Source organism: Orcinus orca, chromosome 6, assembly GCF_937001465.1.
Source record: "Orcinus orca chromosome 6, mOrcOrc1.1, whole genome shotgun sequence".
In the NCBI taxonomy this organism is placed as follows: domain Eukaryota; kingdom Metazoa; phylum Chordata; class Mammalia; order Artiodactyla; family Delphinidae; genus Orcinus; species Orcinus orca.
In genome coordinates this window covers 113448262-113470570 of record NC_064564.1, presented here as the reverse complement: position 1 = coordinate 113470570, position 22309 = coordinate 113448262, and the positions used below count along the sequence as shown (strand labels likewise).

The 22309-nt window shown below is 50.8% G+C and overlaps 1 protein-coding gene across 8 annotated transcripts in view; it reads right to left on the bottom strand.

Moving 5' to 3' along the window:
- SPTAN1 (spectrin alpha, non-erythrocytic 1) overlaps positions 1-22309 on the bottom strand; it is a 60796-nt gene that overhangs the window by 5770 nt on the left and 32717 nt on the right. For 3 of the 8 annotated variants that reach the window (XM_004269134.4, XM_033427053.2, XM_033427056.2), the window contains 24 exons: positions 20331-20435; positions 19873-19896; positions 19061-19096; positions 16876-16923; positions 16023-16114; positions 15602-15746; positions 15325-15506; positions 14673-14772; positions 14355-14552; positions 14107-14253; positions 12941-13044; positions 12673-12835; positions 12263-12277; positions 10497-10628; positions 10087-10224; positions 9163-9267; positions 7077-7285; positions 6131-6251; positions 5825-5946; positions 5406-5538; positions 3589-3687; positions 1929-2088; positions 1194-1270; positions 357-566 (listed from right to left, as the gene is read on the bottom strand). In XM_004269134.4, coding sequence (XP_004269182.1) covers positions 357-566; positions 1194-1270; positions 1929-2088; positions 3589-3687; positions 5406-5538; positions 5825-5946; positions 6131-6251; positions 7077-7285; positions 9163-9267; positions 10087-10224; positions 10497-10628; positions 12263-12277; positions 12673-12835; positions 12941-13044; positions 14107-14253; positions 14355-14552; positions 14673-14772; positions 15325-15506; positions 15602-15746; positions 16023-16114; positions 16876-16923; positions 19061-19096; positions 19873-19896; positions 20331-20435 — 2865 coding nt within the window. Of the gene's footprint in view, positions 1-356; positions 567-1193; positions 1271-1928; positions 2089-3588; positions 3688-5405; positions 5539-5824; positions 5947-6130; positions 6252-7076; positions 7286-9162; positions 9268-10086; positions 10225-10496; positions 10629-12262; positions 12278-12672; positions 12836-12940; positions 13045-14106; positions 14254-14354; positions 14553-14672; positions 14773-15324; positions 15507-15601; positions 15747-16022; positions 16115-16875; positions 16924-19060; positions 19097-19872; positions 19897-20306; positions 20436-22309 lie in introns of all 8 variants that reach the window. The other 5 variants (XM_033427052.2, XM_033427057.2, XM_049711881.1 and 2 more) reach the window with 4 other exon arrangements.

Below are 22309 nucleotides of genomic sequence, written 5' to 3'. Positions count from 1 at the left end.
AGCACAGCTGCAGGGGCTGTGTGAACCATCCTTGGTGGGCGGGTGGGGGGGCGGTGGTGTGGGCACCAGGAAGGCGGGGGTCGTCCCCAGGGTGTCGGGCTTGCTCGGCTTGGCTCGGCTCAGCTCTCTGCCGCCCTCCTCCCACTGCTGAAAAGTCCTCCCTCTTTCTCCCCTTTCCCTGGGGCGTGCAAGCTCAGTCTTCCCGGAAGCTTCCGAGCAGCAGCCTCCTGAAGGCAAGGGTCCCCTTCCCTTGGTTTACGCCGACTCCACAGCCCCGTGCAGAACCTCTGTCCCGGGAGAGGGGTTTGCTTTCCCTGTGCGTTGAGCTGGTTGAGCTAGGCCGGGGCCAAGCTCACCTTGCGGAAATGACTCTGCGCCTCCAGCAGCTTCTTCTTCCGGGTGGCTGAGTTGGCCAGAAGCTGGCTCCACCTTTTCATGAGGGCGGCGTGCCGGGCCTCGATGGCCTTTGACTGGATGTGCTTGGCGGCCAGCAGCTGATCTTTGAGGGCAGTGATGTTGGCGATGCCCTCCTGCTGGAAGGCCTGCAGGCCAGCATCGAAGGTTTCCTGGAACGAGGAGCGAGAAGGCAACATGCAGGGACCGCACTGAGATGAGACCGTACGCCTCCCGGCACCTCAGCTCGGACGGCACCTGCGTCTGTCCAGCCAGCTGCCCAGGCCAGACTGTCAGCCTTGAGTCCCCACCTCCTCCTGACCCTTGGTCACACCTTGGTCACCACTTTGCTGCATCTCCTCCAGACCTCAGGTCACTGAGGCAGCTCCTCCCAGGCCCTGCTTTCAGCCTCGGGCTGAGGCACCCGGGCTCCCCCCACTACCTCTGCCAAGAATACCCGCCCAGCTCTTCACCAACCACTTTCAGTTTACCCTCCGTGATCTAGCTTGGATGTCACCTCTGGGAAGACTTTCCCGTCAACGCCTGCCTGCTGGAAACTGAGTCAGACACCTCTTGAAGTCCACATCCTGCTGTGCTCTGCCCTGTTAGCACCCATCAGGCTGCAGCTCAGAGGCCTAATCTGAGAGCTTCCTGAGGACCAGGAAGCTTGTTCACTGCTGGCCCCTAGGGCCTAATATAAATAGTCAAATGTCTCAATGAAAGATGCTAACCATCACTCATTCACCAGGAAATACTATTTGAGTACATTTCAATCAATCAACAAAGCAGCCACGACTGACCTGTTTGGTAAGGAGAGTTTGGACAGAAGATAGATCTCGACCATAATCATCTGTCTTCAAGCTGTTCTCCTTTTCACCTAGAAAACCAAGCATGGGAAATCAACCATCCCTTTTCAATGTAACAAATTTAAAAGAAAAGAAGAAAACTGAGGCACCTATTATTTTGCTTACATTTGAATTCCAATACTACTGACAGCAGTCTCTGAACCCAAATGAGCTGGCTCCTCCCTGTACCTGGGCTCCCTTCTACGTCTGTGTCCTGAAGGGGTCCCTCCAGCCTGTCCTAGATGCTCTTCAGTCGCTACTGATGCGACAGCAACTACCAAGGTCATGTGGGTCCTGAAATCGGTGCAGTTCCTCCTCGCCTGGGGGCTGGATCACACCCTGGACCCGTGTAGCTCGGGGACGGTGCCGGTGCACGCTGGTCCGGCTCGTGTGGCCCTCATTTGTGTTGTGGTGCCCACTGCTTCTTTCAGCGTTACAGGACCTTTGTTTCGTTAACCCTCGTGCCGGCCCAGGGGCACTGCTGAGGCTCGGCTCTCTGCCTCAGGACCCTGTCTCCCGCTGCCACCAGTGGTCTACCCGGTGGCAGGGGTCTGTGATACGCTCACATTCCAGCGGTTTCTTCTCTGCAGAAGAAAACCAGCTGCGTAGGAAGCAAACAGGCTGTGGTTCTGAACAATCTTCCCGGCCCGGGAGGGTAAGAGGTTTGGGCAGCGCCGAGGCCATGCTTACCAATCCAGGACTCCACCACGTCAGCCTTCCAGTTGAACTGAAGGAAGGCCGAGTTCTCATCGAGCTTTGCCTTCCTCTGGGCGGCAGCTTTCTCCAAGTCTGATACTTTCCCATTCAGGCCCTTCATCTTTGAAGAGATGTTCTCCTCATGGTGATTGTTCTAGGCCGTGGAGAAGGCACACCCTGTCAGCCTGGCCCCTGCTGAGGTTACCTGATCTGCACCCTCCCTGCAGGGCGCAGGCAGGCTTGCAACCTCTGTGACAGGCCGTGCTCCCCTGCCCACTGCCAGGAGAATGGGGGAAGGCTTTTCTAAGAGCCTTAAAGAGATGAACACTGGCAATTCTACTCCTATAAGTAATAATGAGGAATGTGATAAAATGTTAAGTCACGATGATGTATTCATTAGTGTCATTTCTGACAGCAAAAACTTAGAAAAAGCCTAAATAATTATGACTCAATGGCTACTATACGTATGCAATAAAAACAATGGCTTGGAACAATGTTTTCACACTGTGGATATTAAAAATTATTAAGCCCCAAACACTCTGATGCAGTCTTGGTTAAAACTGTATGTGCAAACACAAACCATAAGTCAGCATAAAATTCAGAAAGAAACTCAGGGAGGAAACGAAGATTGCTGTTGGAAACAGAGCACCAGGCTCTCTGCCCCAAGGCTGAAGGACATTCACAAGCCATCATCTCACAGGTGGGGCGCACTTGTGTGTGGGGAGTCGTACACAGGCCTCATCTACGCGGACATGGTCTGTATCTGAAATTAGTCTCCGTTAGGTTGTTTGCCCACAAGAGTGAGGAGAAAAGCTCCCTAGTGAACACAGGTTTTAACTACAGTTACCTCCTGTGGACCAAATCTCTAGTCTTAAGGCCTGATCACCAGTGCAAATTCTGTGATGAGGAATTTTATTTACTCATTATGTGTTTGTGACAGGAAATCAGTCGATAGAAGTCATTTATCTCGTGCAACTACATGTCTTGTGGACCTCGTGACAGATCGCGGCACCGCGTTTAGTCTGGATTTCAGCTGGGGAGTGACTCGACTTCACTGCTGCTGAGAAAGCACCAAGACCCCTTATTTTTTGCTTTCTCCCTAGAAAGCTGTTTGAATGAAATGAACCTTGTGATTCTGACAGACACATTTATAAAACATCCTGGATAGCAGCCAGGTTTCACACAGCGACGTACACCCACTGCACAGCTGCCGTTTAGCCTAGTGGATGCCTCAGCATGAGGAGTCTGGAGGGTCCGGCACGGAGGTCTCACTGGGGCCATCTCCGGTGGTGGTCCTATGGGTGACTGTTTTGACCTGCCCACTTGTGTTTTCTACCACCTCTATAAAGAGCTTGTATTCCTGGAGAAGTAAACTAGAAGAGCAAACACATGGGAGTGCCAATGTCACAGCAGGGATGCTTCTTTGCTTAATTAAAGCAGAGAAAAACAACTGCTGCAGAATGGCTTTACTAACTGCCTTCAAGAAGGGTGTAAATATCCAGTTAAACACGGAATGCAGGAATGGAGCCGCTACCGGTCTCCACGCAGACCTCTGTTTGGTGAGTATCCCAGGGGAGGAGCTTTGCGGGTTGTGGTACCAGCACGCGGTGTCCCGGAGCGAGAAATGAGGGTCTTACCAGCGGGCCAGGCTCACCTTCTTAATGAGGTCTTGTCCATTAGTGCAGACGTCATTCACCCGGTCCTTGTGGACAGTGAAGTCTGTCTCGAAGGCTTCATGTTTCTTCAGTAAGCCCTGGAGGGGAAACAGCAAGGCTCGCCACTGAGGGCCTGGCACGTGCGTGCGGTGGGCCAGGCCCCGGGGCCAGAGGAGCAGGACTGGAAGGTGCCCTCGCACGCACCCCAGTCCAGCTGGGGCTAAGACAACAGACAGGTACAGGGTAAACAGAAAATCCTACAGCAATAAAACGAGGATACCGCGAGCATAACCAGAGGCCTTTCTGAAGGGGTGAGGCTGCCGCCAGTCAACCAGCACAGGCCCCTTTCCCTGTAGGAGACCAGAGAATGGACACTGAGCAGCCTTCAAATAAGCACCAACAGAACAGTGACACCCGCCCTAGGGTTTAACCAGAGCACATCTCCCGCGGGACCTCCCAAATCTTGTCTTTTCCTCCGTACAGCTGAAGTGCTGGAGACAACACCCCTCGTGTCGGCTTCCAGGGAACACAGCAATGCAGAGGACAGGAAACCACTGACTGCATCTGCCTCCTACCTGCGTCCCCCAACTAGCTGAACAGGATTCCCACTGGGAGGAGCGCAGCTCTGGGGCTACCCTGACCCTCGGGAATGCTAACTCTGCTTCCACAGCTGGTGGCACGGACGGAGGAACACCCGACCACAACGTGCAGTTCCTCCTATGAAGAGGGGAGTCGCCTCACCCCCGAGACCCAGGGCTGCTCTGTCCCACAGGCTACGCCTTAGGATCCCTGCAGCCTTGCCTTTGCCTCTTTGAACGCTGCCTGAAGAAGCTGATCTAAGCTGCCCGATGGTGAGAGGCCACGTGGAGGGGACTGAGACGTCCCAGCTGGAGCCACCTGAGTGCCATCACCATGCACCTCTCAGCCCAGAGGCCTTCTGCCTCAGTGCAGCTGTGTTAGGGGGTCCCAGTGAGAGCAGCAGAGGCAATGCCCATCAATGCACAGAACTGTGGGAAATAAACTTGTTTTTAGGGTTGTGACACAGCAATAGGTAACCAATGTATTTAGGAAATATGTTACGGGTTGAACTGCATCCTCCCAGAGATATGGGTCCAGACCTTAGCACCTAAGAATGTGGAAACGAGTCCTCTGCAGGTGCAATCAAGTTACGACAGGTCATCAGGGCGGGTCCTAATCCAGTATGACTGGTGTCCTACATATATAAGAAGAGGGAAATCTGGACACAGACACAGGCAGACAGAATGCCACGGGGACACAAAGACACAGAGGGAAGACAGCCATGCGAAAGCACAGCAGAGGTTCGAGTCACGCTGCCACAAGCCCAGCTACCAGAAGCTGGGAGAGGCAAGAAGGGTCCTCTCCTAGAAGCCTCGGCGAGAGCAAGGCCCCGTCGACACCCTGATCCCAGGCCTCTGCCTCGCCAACCAGGACAGAACAAGTTTCTATTGTTTCAAAGCCACTCGGTTTGTGGTACTTCGCTAAGGCAGCCACAGGAAACTACAGGGTTCTAGTGACCTGTGGTTAACGACACCAACCATACTGCTGGGCTGACAGCAGGACTCCATGAACTGGGGCTGACAAAGTCACCCCAATTTTGTCTACAGAGGGGCAGCGTCTCTCACGTGGGATCTTGAGGACCGAGACCCGCCAACGAGACGCCGGCTGCCGGCTCTGAGTGCTCTCCTGGGAGGAGCACGGCCACCGAGCAAGCTGGCAGGAAAAGGGTGGGGCAGGCAGCTGCTCGGGGGCGGGGGAGGGGGGGGAAGCAGCAGGCAGCACCTCCAGTTTCTCTGACCTGGATGGCAGCAAGAGTGTCTCCATAATCCTCACTGGCCACCAGGGTCATCTTCTCATTAATCCAGGCTTCCTCCTCCTCCACGTTGGCTACAAACTGCTGATACTCCAAGGACTCTTCTAGCCGCTGGCCCCTAATCACAGGGGACAGTATGAAATCAGCCATAATCTCCTCTAACCTGGACGCTTACAAACACGAATGTCGAGCGTGGGACATAAACGGTTCACTCGAGCCCTAACACAGAGCAGCGACTGCTGGTCCAACACGAGATCCTGGAACCATATGCTCGGTCTGGATTCACATAACGGGACCAGCTCGGCCTGGGCCTGTCAGAGCAAGCCAACCGCGGCGCTGGCACAGCCAAGAGGAGGGCCCCGGGGGCGCAGGAGGGCCCTGGCACCGCCCTCCGCCGCGCTCACCGGGCGGCCGCCAGCCGCTTCAGCTCCTTCCAGTGCTCCACGAACTGCGCCAGGCGCTGCTCTATCTCCTCCTTCCCGATGGTGTTATCATCTGACAGCTTCTTTCCGGTGTCCAGGACACCCTGACAGGCAAGAACGACTGGGTCAACAGATGCTTCCAGGAAAGCGCCTCGACATTAGACTCAGGCCTTCTCCACCCCGCTGTGGGATGAGGGGCTATAACCACTGTAGAGACCTCAGTGAGACGAGCTCACCTGGGCCCATTCAAGTCCCGCTGCCCGCTCGGTCGGGAGAGGCCCGCCTCACCTGAATCGCCGGCTCGTGGGCAGCCAGTTCTGCCTCCAGACGTTTGTGTTTCTTCCTCAGGTTCTGGACGCCCGTCAGGTCGCGGCCATAGTCCTCCGAGCTCACCAGCAGCTTCTTCTCCCTGGGCAGCACAGGAGGGTGGTCAGCCTCTGCACCTGCGTGTCTTCAGCTGGAGACGTGCAGTCGAAGAGCGTGAAGCTCACGCACCCCGTGATGTCCTTCACCTGCATCTACCCATCTCTCCGGGAAAGTCCTTCAGAAGCCAGGCTTCTGGGGAAAAAAGCCTCTACTTCCCCAATGAACAGTGCCCACGTACGTCTCCAGGAGCACCTCCTGTGTCCGACTCTGCAAAGGGTCGGGGTGCACTGGAGAACAAGGGGGTGCCGCTGCTGTCGCCCTATCAATCCTACCTGATCAAATACACACGTATCACACGCGGTAACATATGAAAATGCTAATGTAAACAGTGTTTTAAGGCAGTGAATTGACAGAATCCTGTCCTTAAAAATGGTCTGTTCACAGGCTACATCATCTGAAATTCTGGGGGAGGGCAGATAAAAACAAACAAGACAAACTTTTCTTCCTGCAAGTAGCAATCTTCCCCAGGAGATCAGACCATCTTTCCCAGATGGGAACTCACTCATGTCGCCAGTGACCTAAGGGCAGGGACTAGACAAGCCCTGGACACCATCACACACACCGCCACGTGGAGGCCATGGCCGACCACCATCACCACATGCCCAGACACCAGGAGGGGAAGCCGGGGCGTCTCACCGCGGCTGTGCGGTGAGGCTGGGACCAGCTGGACACAGCTGCCGAGTCCGTGCCATTTCTGACCCACTTCCCGTCTCACCACCACGGTCCAGGAGAGGATAAGCCCGGGGTTCCTAATGCCCTCCGTGAAAGGCTCCGAGGGCACCGAGGGCACCCGGAGCGGGGTGCGTACTTGATCCAGGACTCCTCGTCGTCCATGTCCCGGAAGAACTGGTGCAGGCGGTGGGACTCGTTCAGCCTGGCTCGCCGGGAGGCCGCCATGCTCTTGATCTTCTGGAAACGGCCGTTGATGGTGTCCCGCTTGTCCTTCACTTGGGAGGTGTCGAAGGCACTGCTGGTCATCAGGCTGTCTGCCTGGCTGTTCAGGTCCTTCAGGCGATCCTGGGCAGGGGACACGATGGAGGGGTCGGAGATCTGGGGCACCCACGAATATCTGCTCGTAAATCAGAACTCGGGACTTCTTCACTGACAGGTTGGTTTAAGATTTATTCAGGTTACTCTAAGTGTGGTATGTGGACCCCGAGAGTTCTAAGAGATCAAAACTACTTTCGTAACAATACAAAACATGATCTGCCTTTTTTACTGTGTGAACATTTGCATCGATGGTGCAAAGTCCAGGGTAGGGGTGGCGCTGCTCAAGGCAGTGGCAAACTATGAGCAGAAATCCAACTCTTTGCTGCCACGCACCCCCAGGAGAAATCGCTGTTTCACTTAAGAACATCCTTAAACAAGCAGCAAGGTTGTTAATTTTATTAAGTCTCCGTCTTTGAGTACGTGTCGTTTTAATATCCTGTCTGATAAAACGGGGAACCCACACGAAGCACTTCCGCCGAGTGCCGAAGTTCAATGACTGCGCTGAGGAGAAGCGCACGTTCCGAGCTGAACTGGCCACTTCTTCCACGGAACCTCAGTTTCACTTGAAAGAACGGCCAACGGACAAACTATGGTCATTCTGACTTTGGGAGCTGACAAATACTTTGTCGAGAATGAATAAAGTGAACCTTTCACTTTAAGGAAAACTGAGTTTGCTAATGATAAAATTCAAACTTTCATGAGGAAATTAGAATTTTGGAAAATTGGCATCCACCCCCGTGAGCCTGACAGCTTCCCGATACGTGCAGATTTTTCCGTTGAGACTGGCTGTGATGTTAATGAACGTGATGTTTGATACCATATGCAGACACGTGTCAACATTTAGAAGATCTGAACTCTGCGAATCAACACTTCCCAAATGATTCTGTAACCTCAGGCATGAGTAAATGATCCATTCAAAGTCCAAGATGGACCAGTGGATTTACATATAAACAGTATGAAAAGCTGACAGTGTTTCCGAGTCCACTTTCCAACTAACCTTTAGAAACTACCACCTACTGAGCTGGATGTAGTATCAGAAAGTATCGACAATTATCTGAATTAAAATACTACTCCCTCCTCTACACCTGTGTGAGGCTATATTTTCATCACACACAACAAACTGAATTCAGAAGCAGCTCTAAGAATCCAGCTGTCTTCTATCAAGCTGGACATCAAAGAGATTTGCAAAAAATGTAACCAGTGTGACTCTTCTTGCTATATTTTTGTTTTTGGAAAAACAAAGACATTATACATAAAAAATGTTACTTACGTTAACTTGTGATGGGTTTATTATTTTAAACGAATTAACACATTTTTCTCAGTTCTCTTACATTGCTACAATTCATAGACCTTATTCAGATTTCACCAATTTTTATATGCATTTGTGCGTCCCTGAGTATGTGCAAGTATTTCCATGCAGTTTTATCATATGCGTAGATTTACGTAACTACCGCCAAGATCAAGATATGGACCTTGTTCTGAGAGCACAAAGGAACTTCCGTATAGTCTTTACAGTTGTACCCCTACCCTGCCCCTAACTCCTGGCATCCACGTATCTGTTCTCCATCTCTACAATCTGTCATTTTGAGAATATCATATAAATGAAATTATACAGTAGGTAACCTTTTGAAATTATTTTTTAATGTTTTTGAAATTGTTTTAAAAAATTTAACTCTAAAAATTTAATTTTTAATATTGGCAAATTCTAATAGATAAAACCTACATAACTAACTCTCCTAGGGGCTCTCAGTAATAGTTCAGAGTACAAAATGGCCCCGAGACCACAGCGTTTGAGCACCTTGGCTTTAAGGGATGAACATCACTGTCCTTCCCCGAATGCACCAGGTGCCTTAGAGTCATGCACGGCCGTGTCCCAAGCCCGGCCTGGCGCCCCCTCTGCTTACCTCATGGGCAGAGATGTCCGCCTCCAGCAGTTGATGTTTTTTTAGCAGGTTGTTCACAGAAGCCAGGTCTTTGCCATAATCCTCAGAGGCCAGTAGGGCTTCCACCTGGCAATGAAACATGAAAGGGAAGGCTGCCATCTGGAGCGCATCCCTTTTCCTGGCAAACCCAGGATGCCCACTCGTCCCCCAGGCTCCCCCGTCTGGACAGCTGAACTTCCCTACCACACGCTGCTGCTGTGCCAGCTTGGCGTGGACCCTCCCCTGGGCAGAGAGGCAGCAGCTTGGGCAAAGACTAATGTACAGAGATGTTCACTGCAGCAAAACGTATCCCCCAAAGCTGGGAGCACCAAGTGTGGCCAACAGTATGGGAATGGTTAAATTATGGCCTAACTCTGTGATGGTCTAAGGCAGTTATTCAAATGTTCAGTAAGACTTTTCATGACTTGAAATACCACCACCAATACGTACTGATGAAAAATTACGTCATGAGCTCAAATACACATGAAAGAACAGTTACACAAAAAGTCACGGAAATAGGTGTAGACCAGAGAGATACAGAATAGTGGTCTTTAAAAATGTTTTATTTCTTTTTACTTTCTGTACTCTCCAAACAGTCTACAGAGACCGCAGGACTAACTCTGGACTCCGGGCTCTTTGGTGTTCTGGTTTCTATCTGGGCACCGTGACAGCGGCCTGCACATAGACCCCACCACCCACTCCTGTTTGCATTTTCCTATGGAAACAAGTGACCCATGTCCAACCAGAGGTAAGCTCTCTCTTGTGTAAACATTCCCTCCCTCTGACTACAAACCCCTCAGAGTACACAGCTCACACCTGATGATGATTTCTGTTAAAAGGGACGTCGGGAGAGCCCTGCCTTTCCACGGAATCCTCCAGTGGGGAAGGGAAGCCCCGCGGCCTCACCTCAGAGAGCCAGAAGTCGAAGTCCTTGATCCCAGTGTTGAAGTTCTGCTGCTTGTTGGCTTCTTTCAGCTTCTGGCTCTTCTCAGCCGACTTCTGCACCAGGAACTGCCACTGGTCAGCTAAGGCGGCCAGCCGGGCCTGGGCAAGAGAAGAGAGCCGTTGGACATGGCCAACTCCACGGTCAGCGCCCTCTCTGGAAGCCGACCTGACGCCCCTCACAGAGGAGGACGGAAGATGCTCACAGGAGCCACTCTCACTAGCATCCCCTCAGCAACGCAGCCAGAAGTCTTCTGTTTATTCTCCTAAGACTGCATTCTAGAGTCATCATCAAGCTGACGGTAACGCTGAAAGTCAAATCCAGCCCCCTCTTCTTCCCGGGCCAGGAGGAGGGGAGCTGGGGGACGGCATACCTTGACGGCGTCCTCGCTGCCGGCACAGGCCCCGCGGTCAATGAGGGAGTTGCCCATGTCGATAACCCCTCGAATCCGGTCCGCATTGGCATGCAGTTCTGCTTCGAAGGCCTGATGCTTCTGGTGCTTGCTCTGAAAACACCAAAGAAACCCTGCCACAACCTTTCGAAACCAGGTCCTGCTAGGCTCTGTCTTTTCAGGGAGAAGGGGTTCTCAGAAGGGAGGGAGTGGTAGCAGACTCGAGGAACTAGGGGCAAGTGTCAACATTTTTACAGAAGGTGATCTCAGAATCTGTGCGAAATACTTTAGGGCTCAGTCTGATGGAAGTTCAGCAGAAGGTCCGAGCTTGGAGGAAGGAAATGCACCAGCTCAGGAGGTGAACTGTGTCAACTCCTAAGTCAGCTGGACTAGCTATCTGTGAGTGAAATCCTAGAATTATACACTTTCTAACATTTTGCAGGAGCTGGTAACGGTCAACTGTAGTTTTGGACCTACTTGTGCATCAATTTCCATCCACGGCTTTCTCCTTAGTGGAAAGCAGCTCTAACTAATGACACACGTGTGGCCCTCTCATCACCTAAGGTGGCAGGCACTATGAAACAAGGTGTCCGAGGGCCAGCCTCCCCTCCGTCGACAGAGAAGAAGGCTACAGCTGCCGCAAACCCCGGCTTTGCCGGCTTCTCATCTGGCAGCTGCAATCAATCAAACCTGCTGGATTTGTCAAAATCCACGCTTGACTGTACGTAAGAATTTCTTTTTGCTAGAAGAGAGGGCTGGGAGGATGATGGGCATCTGAGGCTGGGGGGCACCACGGGAGACAAGTGGGAGGACGCAGCTGTGGGGCAGTTCTGGGTGAGAAATGCGGGGTTGCAGGCAAGAATGTGATATGGGGAAAAAAGAACTAAAAGGAAAAAAGCAGTACAACTGGGGAAGGATTCTGCATCAAATGTTTCATTTCAGGGGCAGCAACTGTCAAAAGATGGAGCCATGTGGCTGGCGAAATGCAGCACCAACCTGAAGCGTCCCTGCACCAACTCTGCGCCCAAGCCCAACTACAGAAACCAAAAGGCTCAAATGCCCACGCATCCTGACAAAAGCCCCTCTTCTTCTGTTTCTTGTTCTGATCGTTCTTTGGCTCAACTCCCATCCATTCTATTTCTTCATTTCTTCCAACCATCTAGGCAACTTCTAAGCTACGCTTTGACTGGAAAGTCTCTTTCCCTGCCCCTTGGGTAATGTTCACTTTTATCTTAACCTCTCACCCCCAGTTCCTCTTAGACTTAGGAAGCAGATCACCTGCCTCTCTGTGGATCTCCAGCTGTCCCTCTCCAGTGGCCAGCACTTCTGGATGCCAGACTGCGTGGGCAACGAAACTCTCACACCTGGCCCTGCCCTAGTCCACCGAGAGCCACGAGCCCAGAGCAAGAGGAACCCAAGTTTACGCAGAAAAAGCGATTTCATTTTTTAAAAGAAGCACACCTCTTAAAAGAAAGCAGTCAGCTACTGCCCCCCAGATCAAACACTGTGCACAACCTGCCTAAGTGATAAATTAGGAGGGGGAGGGGGAGCGAAGGGCTGCAGGCTAATTACAACAGAGAAAGCCACATCCCACGGGGACACTTGAATGGAGGCTGATGGATGATTAGAAATGAAAAGCATGGATGAGGCGACACCGGCAGAATCTACAATTGCGAGAATCTACACACAAGAGCACAAACACTGGAGCTCGTTTAACTAGAACTCTTAAAAAAAAACATAAAACTTACCAGCAGCTTGGAAAGCTACAAAAATAAATTAAAATAACGAGAGTTCAGTACACTTATGTGAATATGCACATCAGCTATTCAACAGAAACTCATTTTGCTGTCATACTTCCCCTGGGAAGGTGAACATTCAGGAACAGCAAATACAAGGGGGCCTTTTCTGCAGACGCTTTAATAGCAGACACGGTTTCAACAGAGGCAAATGAGGAAAGCGGCTTCTGAAACGGCTCTCATCATTTAAGTGAGGCTTTCCCACCGGTTCATCTTATTAAAATACTTTTTCTCGGCATCACTGAGGGTACGAGGAAGTTGTCTTAGAGGTATTTCCCTCTTTTAAAGATACCTTATTTTAACAAGATCTACTCAATAACATGGGCTACTTTGGAGATAAACAGCTCATCTGTTCAGCTCACCTGGATGTTGGTAGGATCCTTATATGACTCATCACTTGCAGTCTGTAATTTTTCACTGATCCAAGCCTCAATCTCATCCACATCCCGGCTGAACTGTTGGAGAGTCTGCGATTCTCCCAGCTTTGACCTTTTCTCAATCATCTGGGCTTTCAGACGTCGCCACCTGAGAAAGTGAAACCGAGAGCAAAGGTGAGCACCCCACAGAACTAGACAGGCTGGGCCGCTCACACAAGGGCGGCAAGACCCGTCGGCTGCACAGACCACCCACCTGTCCAGAACCTCGTTGCGCCGGCTGGAGATGTCGCCTTTGGCGTAGTGGCCGCCGGCGATGAGCTGGTCGGCAAAGGACTGCAGGGCGGCGATCTTCTCCTCCTGTCGGCAAACAAGAGGCGTGAGGTCAAGGCGGGCAAGACGACTCTGCCTCGCCTGGACTGTAGGTCTCGAGAAGAGAACGGTTATTTTGGGTGACTAGCTGGTGATACGATCAGAATACACTGACACTCTAGAAGCAGGAGTGTAAAAAGCCAGAGGAAAGCTTGATTTCAATCATTATTAGAGTAGAGTTTAACTCAAGAAGATTCCAGGTCACGCTGGGGTGGGGCCGGGGCTTGAGCACCAGCAGAGGTCACGTACAAGATTAGGTTTCATAAGAAAACATTGTCCGATTTTCAACAAAATGGTTTCTAAGCCAAGGAGTTTTGCATCTTTCTAGTTTACGTTCATGGATTCACTTACCTACCCATAAGTTTGTTTTTCTTCCCTTTCGGTTTAAAAATTTTTCCCTGTGGCATCTCTGTTATTAAAACCTCAGAAATGGGACTTCCCTGGTGGCGCAGTGGTTAAGAATCCGCCTGCCAATGCAGGGGACATGGGTTCGAGCTCTGGTCCGGGAAGATCCCACATGCTGCGGAGCAACTAAGCCCGTGCGCCACAACTTCTGAAGCCCACTCGCCGAGACCACGTGGTCCACAACGAGAGAAGCCACTGCAGTGAGAAGCCCGCGCACCGCAATGAAGAGTAGCCCCCCACTCTCCGCAACTAGAGAAAGCCTGTGCGCAGCAACAAAGACCCAACGCAGCCAAAAATAAATAACATAAAAAAAGACACAAATTGGATAACATGAACATTTTTAAAAGTATGCCTCAAACGAACAAACAAAACCTCAGAAGTGCCAGAATTTATATATAAAGTTTAAAAAACTATTAATGCACGTCACTTTTCCTAGAATGCACAGCTCTGCACTGGACCCGATGGGGATTACGCTGCTTCCTCTGTAGTCAACATCAAGTATTTTAATTTGAGGATGCTGCCAAAGCTCTGCAGCTGAGTTAAGCAAACAATAACTATTTTTTTCTCTCGTCACTGAGAAGGGAAAGGAGAATACGCCAACAGAGAGACCGAAGATGTCAACCTGGAAAGGTACGAAGGCCTCACCTGGACGTTAATGGCTTTGTCGAAGTCCTCGTGTTTTTTGATGAGAGCCTCCACGCTGTCCAGCGAGTCCCCTTTGTCTTCGGTACTCAGGAAGGCCTCCCGGGCAGCCATCCAGCTCTCAGCCTGCTCGCAGTCCCGGTGGAACAGCTGAAGAGGGGACGGGCAGGTGAGAAGACAGAGCCTGTGGCGACGAGCTACCTGGCCAGAAACCCTGCAGCAAACAGGAAGCTACTGTCCAGCACGTGTACCTGCAATTCAAGGCACTGATCCAACATCATCCTGCGCTGGACCCAGGCCTTCTCCAGGTCCGCACGCTCCTGATCTAGAATATGTAGTTTCTCCTTGATCTCGGGGCTGGCATAGTGCCCATGGGCCAACAGCTGCTGCCCAAACTGCTCGAATGCCTGGAAAGTGCCAGCCCTGGCGTCAATTTCCGTCCGGTGCTCCTGCCAAGAGGAGGGAAGGGATTAGGTACCGGCAGGAGCTGCCCACTCTCACGTCAGCTGCAAAGGCCCTCCCAGCCTGGCAGGGCAGCCAGGTCTCTGCTGCTCCGCAGGCCCACCTACCTGGTGTCGTTCCAGCAGGGCCTCGGCTCCGGTGACATCCTTGGCTAGCTCGTCTGAGGACACCAACCCTCGGATTCCATTGATCCAAGACATGAGGTCCCTGGAAACCAGATCCACAGAGGAATGGCTGTTACGCTACCTGGCAAGCAGGCCTTCTGCCCAGGAAAAGAGAGAACTACATAATTCTTATCTCAGAGGGCTACTTGGGGTTAATCTAGTTAATCTACCGAATGGGGCTAGAACTCCAGGCAAAGTATTTCAAAGCTTCTTGTTTGTCTTATTGAAATAATAAGAAAAGAAAAACTCAAGAATTCCTCAGAGGAAGAATGAACAGGTTTATAACTAAGATCTTCTCACCCTACAGAAAAACAGGTTCTTACAGACAGTAGCTGTGGTTAAGTTTTCTACAGCTTCAAACGCAAATGCTTTTCTTTAGGATTAAGTTTTTTTTTTTTTTTTTTTTTTTTGCTGTGTGGCTCGTGGGATCTCAGTTCCCCAACCAGTGATTGAACCCACACCCCCAGCAGTGAAAGTACCAAGTCCTAACCACTGGGCCTCCAGGGAATTCCCAGGATTAAGCCTTCTAAGTGCTAGATCCAGGCATGCATTTAATCCAGCTAGAAAGCCCTCTGGCCCAGAGCCAGCTTCTCACCGGAAGTCGCTGAGGAAGCGCTGCAGGTCGTGGGAATCGCCCAGCTTGGCCTTGCGCTGGTCGGCACGCTTGCCCAGGCTGCTCCATGCCTGGTTCAACTCGGTGCACTTCTCCTGCAGGTCCTCTGCCGACTCGGGGTGGGACTGGATCAGGCGCTCGGCCGTTTCCCCAAGGGAATTCACCTGGGGAAGAAAGTGGTGAGCAGCAGGGAAGGAGGGAGCGAGCGCCGCCTCGGGCAGAATCGCAGGAAGTCGGCTCCACACGCACGTCCTCTCACCTTGTCGCCGAGGGCCGCGAGGTCCCTCTCAAAGCCCTCGTGCTTGCGCTGCAGGGCTTGGACACTGGCCAGGTCGTGGCCATAATTGTCTGTGTTTAGAGCCTGGTTCTTCTCTTCGATCCACTCCTTGGTTTCGTCAGCATCTCTGCAGGTGGGACACGCGTTCAAGTTAATGAGTGCTGAGTACGGCTGCCTTAACCTCAGGTCAAGTAGGGAAACTTCATTTCACTGGCACCAGCACATGTGTCAGTGGCCCAACAAGCTCTAAACAGCAAGGAACACATATGGATCCGCTTAGCGTTACTGACTGAGAGCGCCCACCAGGTGCGAGAGCACAACCATCGACAAAAGCCAGCCGTTACCGTCGGCATGAACCCAACTGTGGCCTGCTCCCCCCGTGCCAGCCCCGGCCGTCCCTCACCTGTGGAACCTCTGCACTTCGTGGGCGCTGCCCAGGATCTGGCTCCGCTCCTCGGCCAGCTGCTGCAGGGACCGCCAGCGTTCGTTCAGCTCCTGGGGGAGGACAGCAAAGCGTCAGCCACACCAGACTCTGGGAAAAGGGCCAGAACCAGAGGAATGGTGGCTTAACGTGAAAGGAAAGGCTGGGGCACAGATGATTTCCTGTTTCCAAGCTTCCTAGTTCAGTCGATGAGCACGCCACAACAGCAAAAGTCCAGAAAGCCAGACCCTGCCACAGCTCGCCGGACGCCACGGTGCGAACACTCCACCAACACCTGACTTGCAATCACCGCGGAAGCAGCAGGAGAGACGCCGCTGACTTATCTTCACTCTCAGCGCCTAGCCTGGTGCCTGCCTCAGAGCACTGCTTCCTAACAACAACCGAGTGGACAAATCCCCAAGTCTACTGCTCCCCAACACCCCGCACGGCTGCATCGCCGGGCAGCAGCAGCAGCCCAAGGAGCACAGCGCAGCTGCAGGACCTTGTACTGGGGAGACAAGCCAGCTCGGGGTCCAGAAAGGAGGCAAGAAAGGCAGTCACTGCCTTCCAACACTACGCTCCTCGCAGCTCCGGGCCCTCCTGGGGGTGAGGGAAGGAGCTCACCAGGCTCATCGCCAGGACCAGGCAAGCTGAGCACAGCCTCCTGCTGCACAAAGAGAGTAAAGAGAGTCCTGGCCAGGACACCCTCGGGCCCAGGAGAGTGACAAGTGCTACAGTTCATACAACTAATTAGGACAAGAGCCTTGCTGAAGACAGGAGAAGGAGACAAGGAAGGAGACCGGGGAAGACAAGGAAAGCTGCCATGGTTTCTTACCTTGATGGAATTAAAGGTGGCCACGGTGTGAACCATCAGGCGAGCAGACTATGTGGGGAGGAAAGCAGAAGAGCAAACTAATCAAGTGTCTGCTGATTAAGAGAGAAATCTGAGGTGCAAGTGCTATTAATTAGGTTCCAAATGTCCACCAAAATGACTGTAAAAGGGTACCATCAAATTTCTGAGCAGAGCAGCAATGAGAGTATCAACAACTAGAAAGTCAGGCAGAAACCCAAGTGCACAATCACACCCAACTCAATGATTCATTTTACTCGAAGAGTGAAAAGAGCGGTGAAAACCACAATTAAAACGGCTGGTTGGACAGGAAAAAAAAGGCTCAAAGACTACTGATTGGTGTCTTTTTCTTGTCCCTACTACAGGAGAACAGTCCAGAAAACACACTTAGCTGAATAAATGCTGGCGGCTGGGACTATTTAAATAGTCAAGGACACCACTAATTTCACTTCTGTTCATGGTTACTGGACTGTGGTTTCTTCTAACAGTATCCCCCTTGAACTAAGGGCAGCAGCCTTACTAGATGAAAAAGAAAATACGCTGGCGAGTTAGCTTCCTTCTCATCAATGTAGTCACTTCTAAAAATCAAACGCCCCTTGGGATCTCAGAGCCTGCCTAGTTTTATCAGAAAGAAACCCTACTTGGCAGGCACTGTGATGCTCGTAATCTTCAAGTATGTAAAGAAAAGGAGAAGCTGAGCTTGGACGCAGGGAAGTTAGGCTCCTAGGATGTTCCTGTGACACACCCAGTGAAGTGCTCAACCAGTGTGGGTGCGTACAGGGTTCGGAAAGCAGACACCCATTGTTTCGAATCCTTTTCAGAAACAGGAGGTACTGACTGGTGTTTGTCAAGTCATCTGGAGTGCGTTTCTGAAAAAAATACCTGTTACCAGAAAAACTCTGGCAGGAGGTCAGACAGGTAAGGGCGCTGCTCATTCATGTCACCAATGACTGAATTTTGCTATGCAACGAAAATTAAGATCGAGAAAAGAGGAGAAAGCTGAATCCAAGGAAAAATGTCCCCTTCCTGCCGATCTGGAGCCTATTTAATAAGCAGAATGGTCAGAGCCTGGAGGGCTAAGGAGGCCCAAGAAACAAACCCCTTTCAGCCTAGGTCCTCACAACAGGTCAGACCTCATGACAGGGCTGAGAAGTACCAACCTAGGGACTGGTGTGGGGAGACTTTTTGTTTTTAGGTTTTCATGCTTTCTTCAGATTTTAGGAAGGTGTACTTTCATAAAGTAGAAATCTGCTCTTTTTAGCTTGTCTATAACTCGAGTGGCATATTCCTGAAGAGCTGGGTCAGGAGGAAAGATGCTAGAATTGGCATTTAGGCAACTAGTTCCATAATCACGGCTATAAACGCTTCACGTGAAAAAGCTCATCCCCTGTCCTCCTGGAAGTTATGCCCACCCTGGTCAAGCACCACCCCTGGATCTCTCTGGAATAATGTCCACTGCAGCTGGTAAACATCTGGTGTCCCCCCTTTATGTGTCTCGTCGGATGTGGACCTTCTCTCAAGCCTTTCTTAGGCCCCGGGAGGAAGCGGTCAGGCAGACGATGAGTGGAGCTTACGCTCCTTTTCATCCTCACATCATGTGTCCTTTTGGGCTGTAGTCCTATTGGTGGGACCATGCCTGACTATGCAGTGTGACCTCTGTGAACTGCAGTCACCCCTGTAACCTTGGTACCCGACAGAGAATGATCCCAGGACCCCCCGAGGTACTAAAATCCACAGATGCTCAAGTCCCTTGGAGCCGGCGCCCTGTATGGGCGGGTTCTGCATCCTTGGATTCAACCAACCATGGATCGGATGCTAGTATTTTCAATTGTTGGTTGGTTGAATCCGAGGATGTGGACCCACGGATGTGGAGGGCCAGCTGTGTACCCTGGCAGCGACAGTGCGTGATAAACTCGACCTAACTGAATTTGTGCTGAGCGTCTGCAGGGAGACATTTTGCTTCTGTGTATTAAGCACCCCATTTCAAGGCATGACGGATTCCAAGAATACAACACCAGGGTCAGAAAGACACCAGGCCAAACAAGTCCAGAAACAACCACAGGCTCAGACAAGCCTAAATACTCAGATAACAGGCACGCCAGAAAAGGAGGTAAAGTATTTCTGTTCCTGGAAAACCTTTGGAAGTAATAATTTGCACAGAAGCTCTTACCTTCCACGGGGAGGCCGTCTTGGAATCAGTTTCATCCTATTCAAAGAAAAAGGAGGCATTTAGGCAGCCAAGCAACTGTGCACAAAACAAAGCAGCCCCAGCCTTCCCTCTGGACGACAGGAAGTTCACAGAGAAATCAGCTGGAACAGCAATTCCCTCTGTGACTCAGAACTCAACACTGGCTGGCAGCAAACTGCAAGGCTGCTCGAGGGAAACAAAGCAAAGAAACAGGAGAGAAAAGTTCTTCCTTTTTTAATGCAGTAGGAGAGATGGAGACAATGGGGAAAGTTAATAAAATGTCCAGCGTTTCTTTATGTCATATTCAGAGGACTCTTTGAAGAGGGATAAACACACCTAAAGAATTGCTGGGGAGGGAGATCAGCTCAGCGGTTTGTGACCGCCTGGAGGGGTGGGATAGGGAGGGAGGGAGGGAGGGAGATGCAAGAGGGAAGAGATATGGGAACATATGTATAACTGATTCACTTTTAAAGCAGAAACTAACACACCACTGTAAAGCAATTACACTCCAATAAAGATGTTAAAAAAAAAAAAGAATTGCTGTGGAAAAAGTTCTAGGTAACTGAACAGAGAAAAACTCTTTTGACCTTTGGAGGATGGCCAATAGAGACCAACTTCTGCTATTTCTTTTCTTTTTTTTTTTTCCTGCTATTTCTTTTCCACAGATTTTTACACACAAAAGGCATCTCTCGAGGTTCAAGAACAGAAATCCTTATGAGGCTCTTGACTTTATCCTCTTCCCAAGAGCTAATCCTTCTCAAGTTCAAGTTCCACACGGGGCACCAGACACTTACCCTGGGCATCGCGCCGTACACCTCCTACAAGCAGAGAAGAAAACCAGTTCTATTATTAGAGGAAATACACACTTCTAAGTTACACTCATCACTGTCATGTCAAACTCGGAGAGAATTACAAAAAGACAGGCAGCCTGACTGGCCAGAGGAACTTCTTAAAGTCTATAGAGAGACCAAGTGTTCCTATGTAATACCTTTTCTTTATTTAAGGGACTGCATGAATTTATTACTAGTTAAGGACTAAAGAAACATTCAACAACTTCTACAATATTTAATGGGCATAAGGAGGACAGCTGTTTTTCCCTCCTGTCAAAGGTAACCAAGACAGTGCAGGTCACACAGAGAACCTGTGCCCTGGCCACACTCTGTGCTACGGAACACGCGTGCTAGGCTACGCAGGATGAAGGGGGAGCCAAGCTGCTTCCTTAACAGACACCGTGCAGGGGCCAGACCCCCACCTGCTGCTGCACTGCCTGCACCTCCTCCGCCATGAGACCTTCGGACTCCAGGTCTTCAGCCACCTTGTTAATGTCCTTCAGCCGTGACTCATTGGCCTTGAGATCCTTCAAAGAAAAAGACATAATAACTAAAACCCACAAGAGCAATTCAAAGGAGAGCAACAAGGTACTCATAAACTATGGTTTGAATATATAAATTTCTGTCCAATAGGTATCTTATAGTTTTTCTACTCCTTGACGGTCACCTAAATCAGAAAATGCTGATTGTCACTACCAAGGAAGTAAGAAAACAGCAGGGCATCAGAGACGGTCTGTCTCATGTTTACTGAACTACCTGTAGTTAATAATAATCCATTATTGGGACTCCCTTGATGGTGCAGTGGTTAAGAATCCACCTGCCAAAAAAAAAAAGAATCCACCCGCCAATGCAGGGGACACAGGTTGAAGCCTGGTCCAGGAAGATCCCACATGTCGCAGAGCAACTAAGCCCGCAAGCCATAACTACTGAGCCTGTGTGCCACAACTACTGAAGCCCACACACCTAGAGCCCGTGCTCCGCAACGAGAAGCCCACGCACCACAACGAAGAGTAGCCCCCGCTCGCCGCAACTAGAGAAAAGCCCACGCACAACAACAAAGACCCAACGCAGCCATAAATAATTAATTTTAAAAAAATCCATTATTCTGGTTGGAGATTTTTTTTTTTTTTTTTGCGGTACACGGGCCTCTCACCATTGCGGCCTCTCCCGTTGCGGAGCACAGGCTCCGGACGCGCAGGCTCAGCGGCCACGGCTCACGGGCCCAGCCGCTCAGCGGCATGTGGGATCCTCCTGGACCGGGACACGAACCCGTGTCCCCTGCATTGGCAGGGGGACTCTCAACCACTGCGCCACCAGGGAAACCCTGGTTGGAGATTTTTTAAAAACCTTTCTTTGTAGGGGACAGGACACATGTCAAAACTGTGATGAAATTTTAGTGCTAGCCACTCTGGGAGAAAAGCCCCTCAACCCACCTGAGTTGGTTATAAGAATACTTTTTTATTTGGCCATACCGTGCGACATGCGGGGGTCTTAGTTCCGTGACTGGGGATTGAACCCACACCCCCTGCATTGGGAGTGCAGAGTCTTAACCACTGGACCGCCAGGAAGTCCCAAGAATACTTTTAAACTGAGGAATGGATAAACAAGATGTGGTATATACACACCATGGAACATTAGCCATAAACAGTTAACAGATCACTGATCCATCTACAAGGAAGAACCTTGACAACATTATGCTCTGTGAAAGCTGTCAGCCATAAAGTACATGATCTATGATTCCATTTATTGGAAATGTCCAGAATACATAAATCCAGAGACAAGAAGCAGCTCGGTGGCTGCCAGGTGCTGGGGGGGAGGGGAGAGGGGGATAAGGAGTGGCTGCTTAATGGGTCTGTGGTCTCCTTTAAAGTGATAAAAAAATGTTTTGGAACTAGACAGAGGGGATGGTAGTGCAACACTGTGAATGAACTAAGTGTTTCTGAATTGTACCCTTTAAAATGGTTAACTCTATGTTACGTGAATTTAACCCCAATTAGAAAAACTACTTTTACACGTTTGTATGTTAGGTTTAGGAAAGTTCTTTCTTTCTTTATTTATTTATTTATTTATCTTTGGCTGTGTTGGGCCTTCGTTTCTGGGCACGGGCCTTCTCTAGTTGCGGCGAGAGGGGGCCACTCTTCATCGCGGTGCGCGGGCCTCTCACTGTCACGGCCCCTCCTGCTGCGGAGCACAGGCGCCAGACGCGCAGGCTCAGTAGTTGTGGCTCACGGGCTTTGTTGCTCCGTGGCATGTGGGATCCTCCCAGACCAGGGTTCGAACCCATGTCCCCTGCACTGGCCGGCAGACTCTCAACCATTGCGCCACCAGGGAAGCCCTAGGAAAGTTCTTAAAACAACATGTAGAAAAAACTGTATGTATTTCCTCAAAACTAAACTGGTGT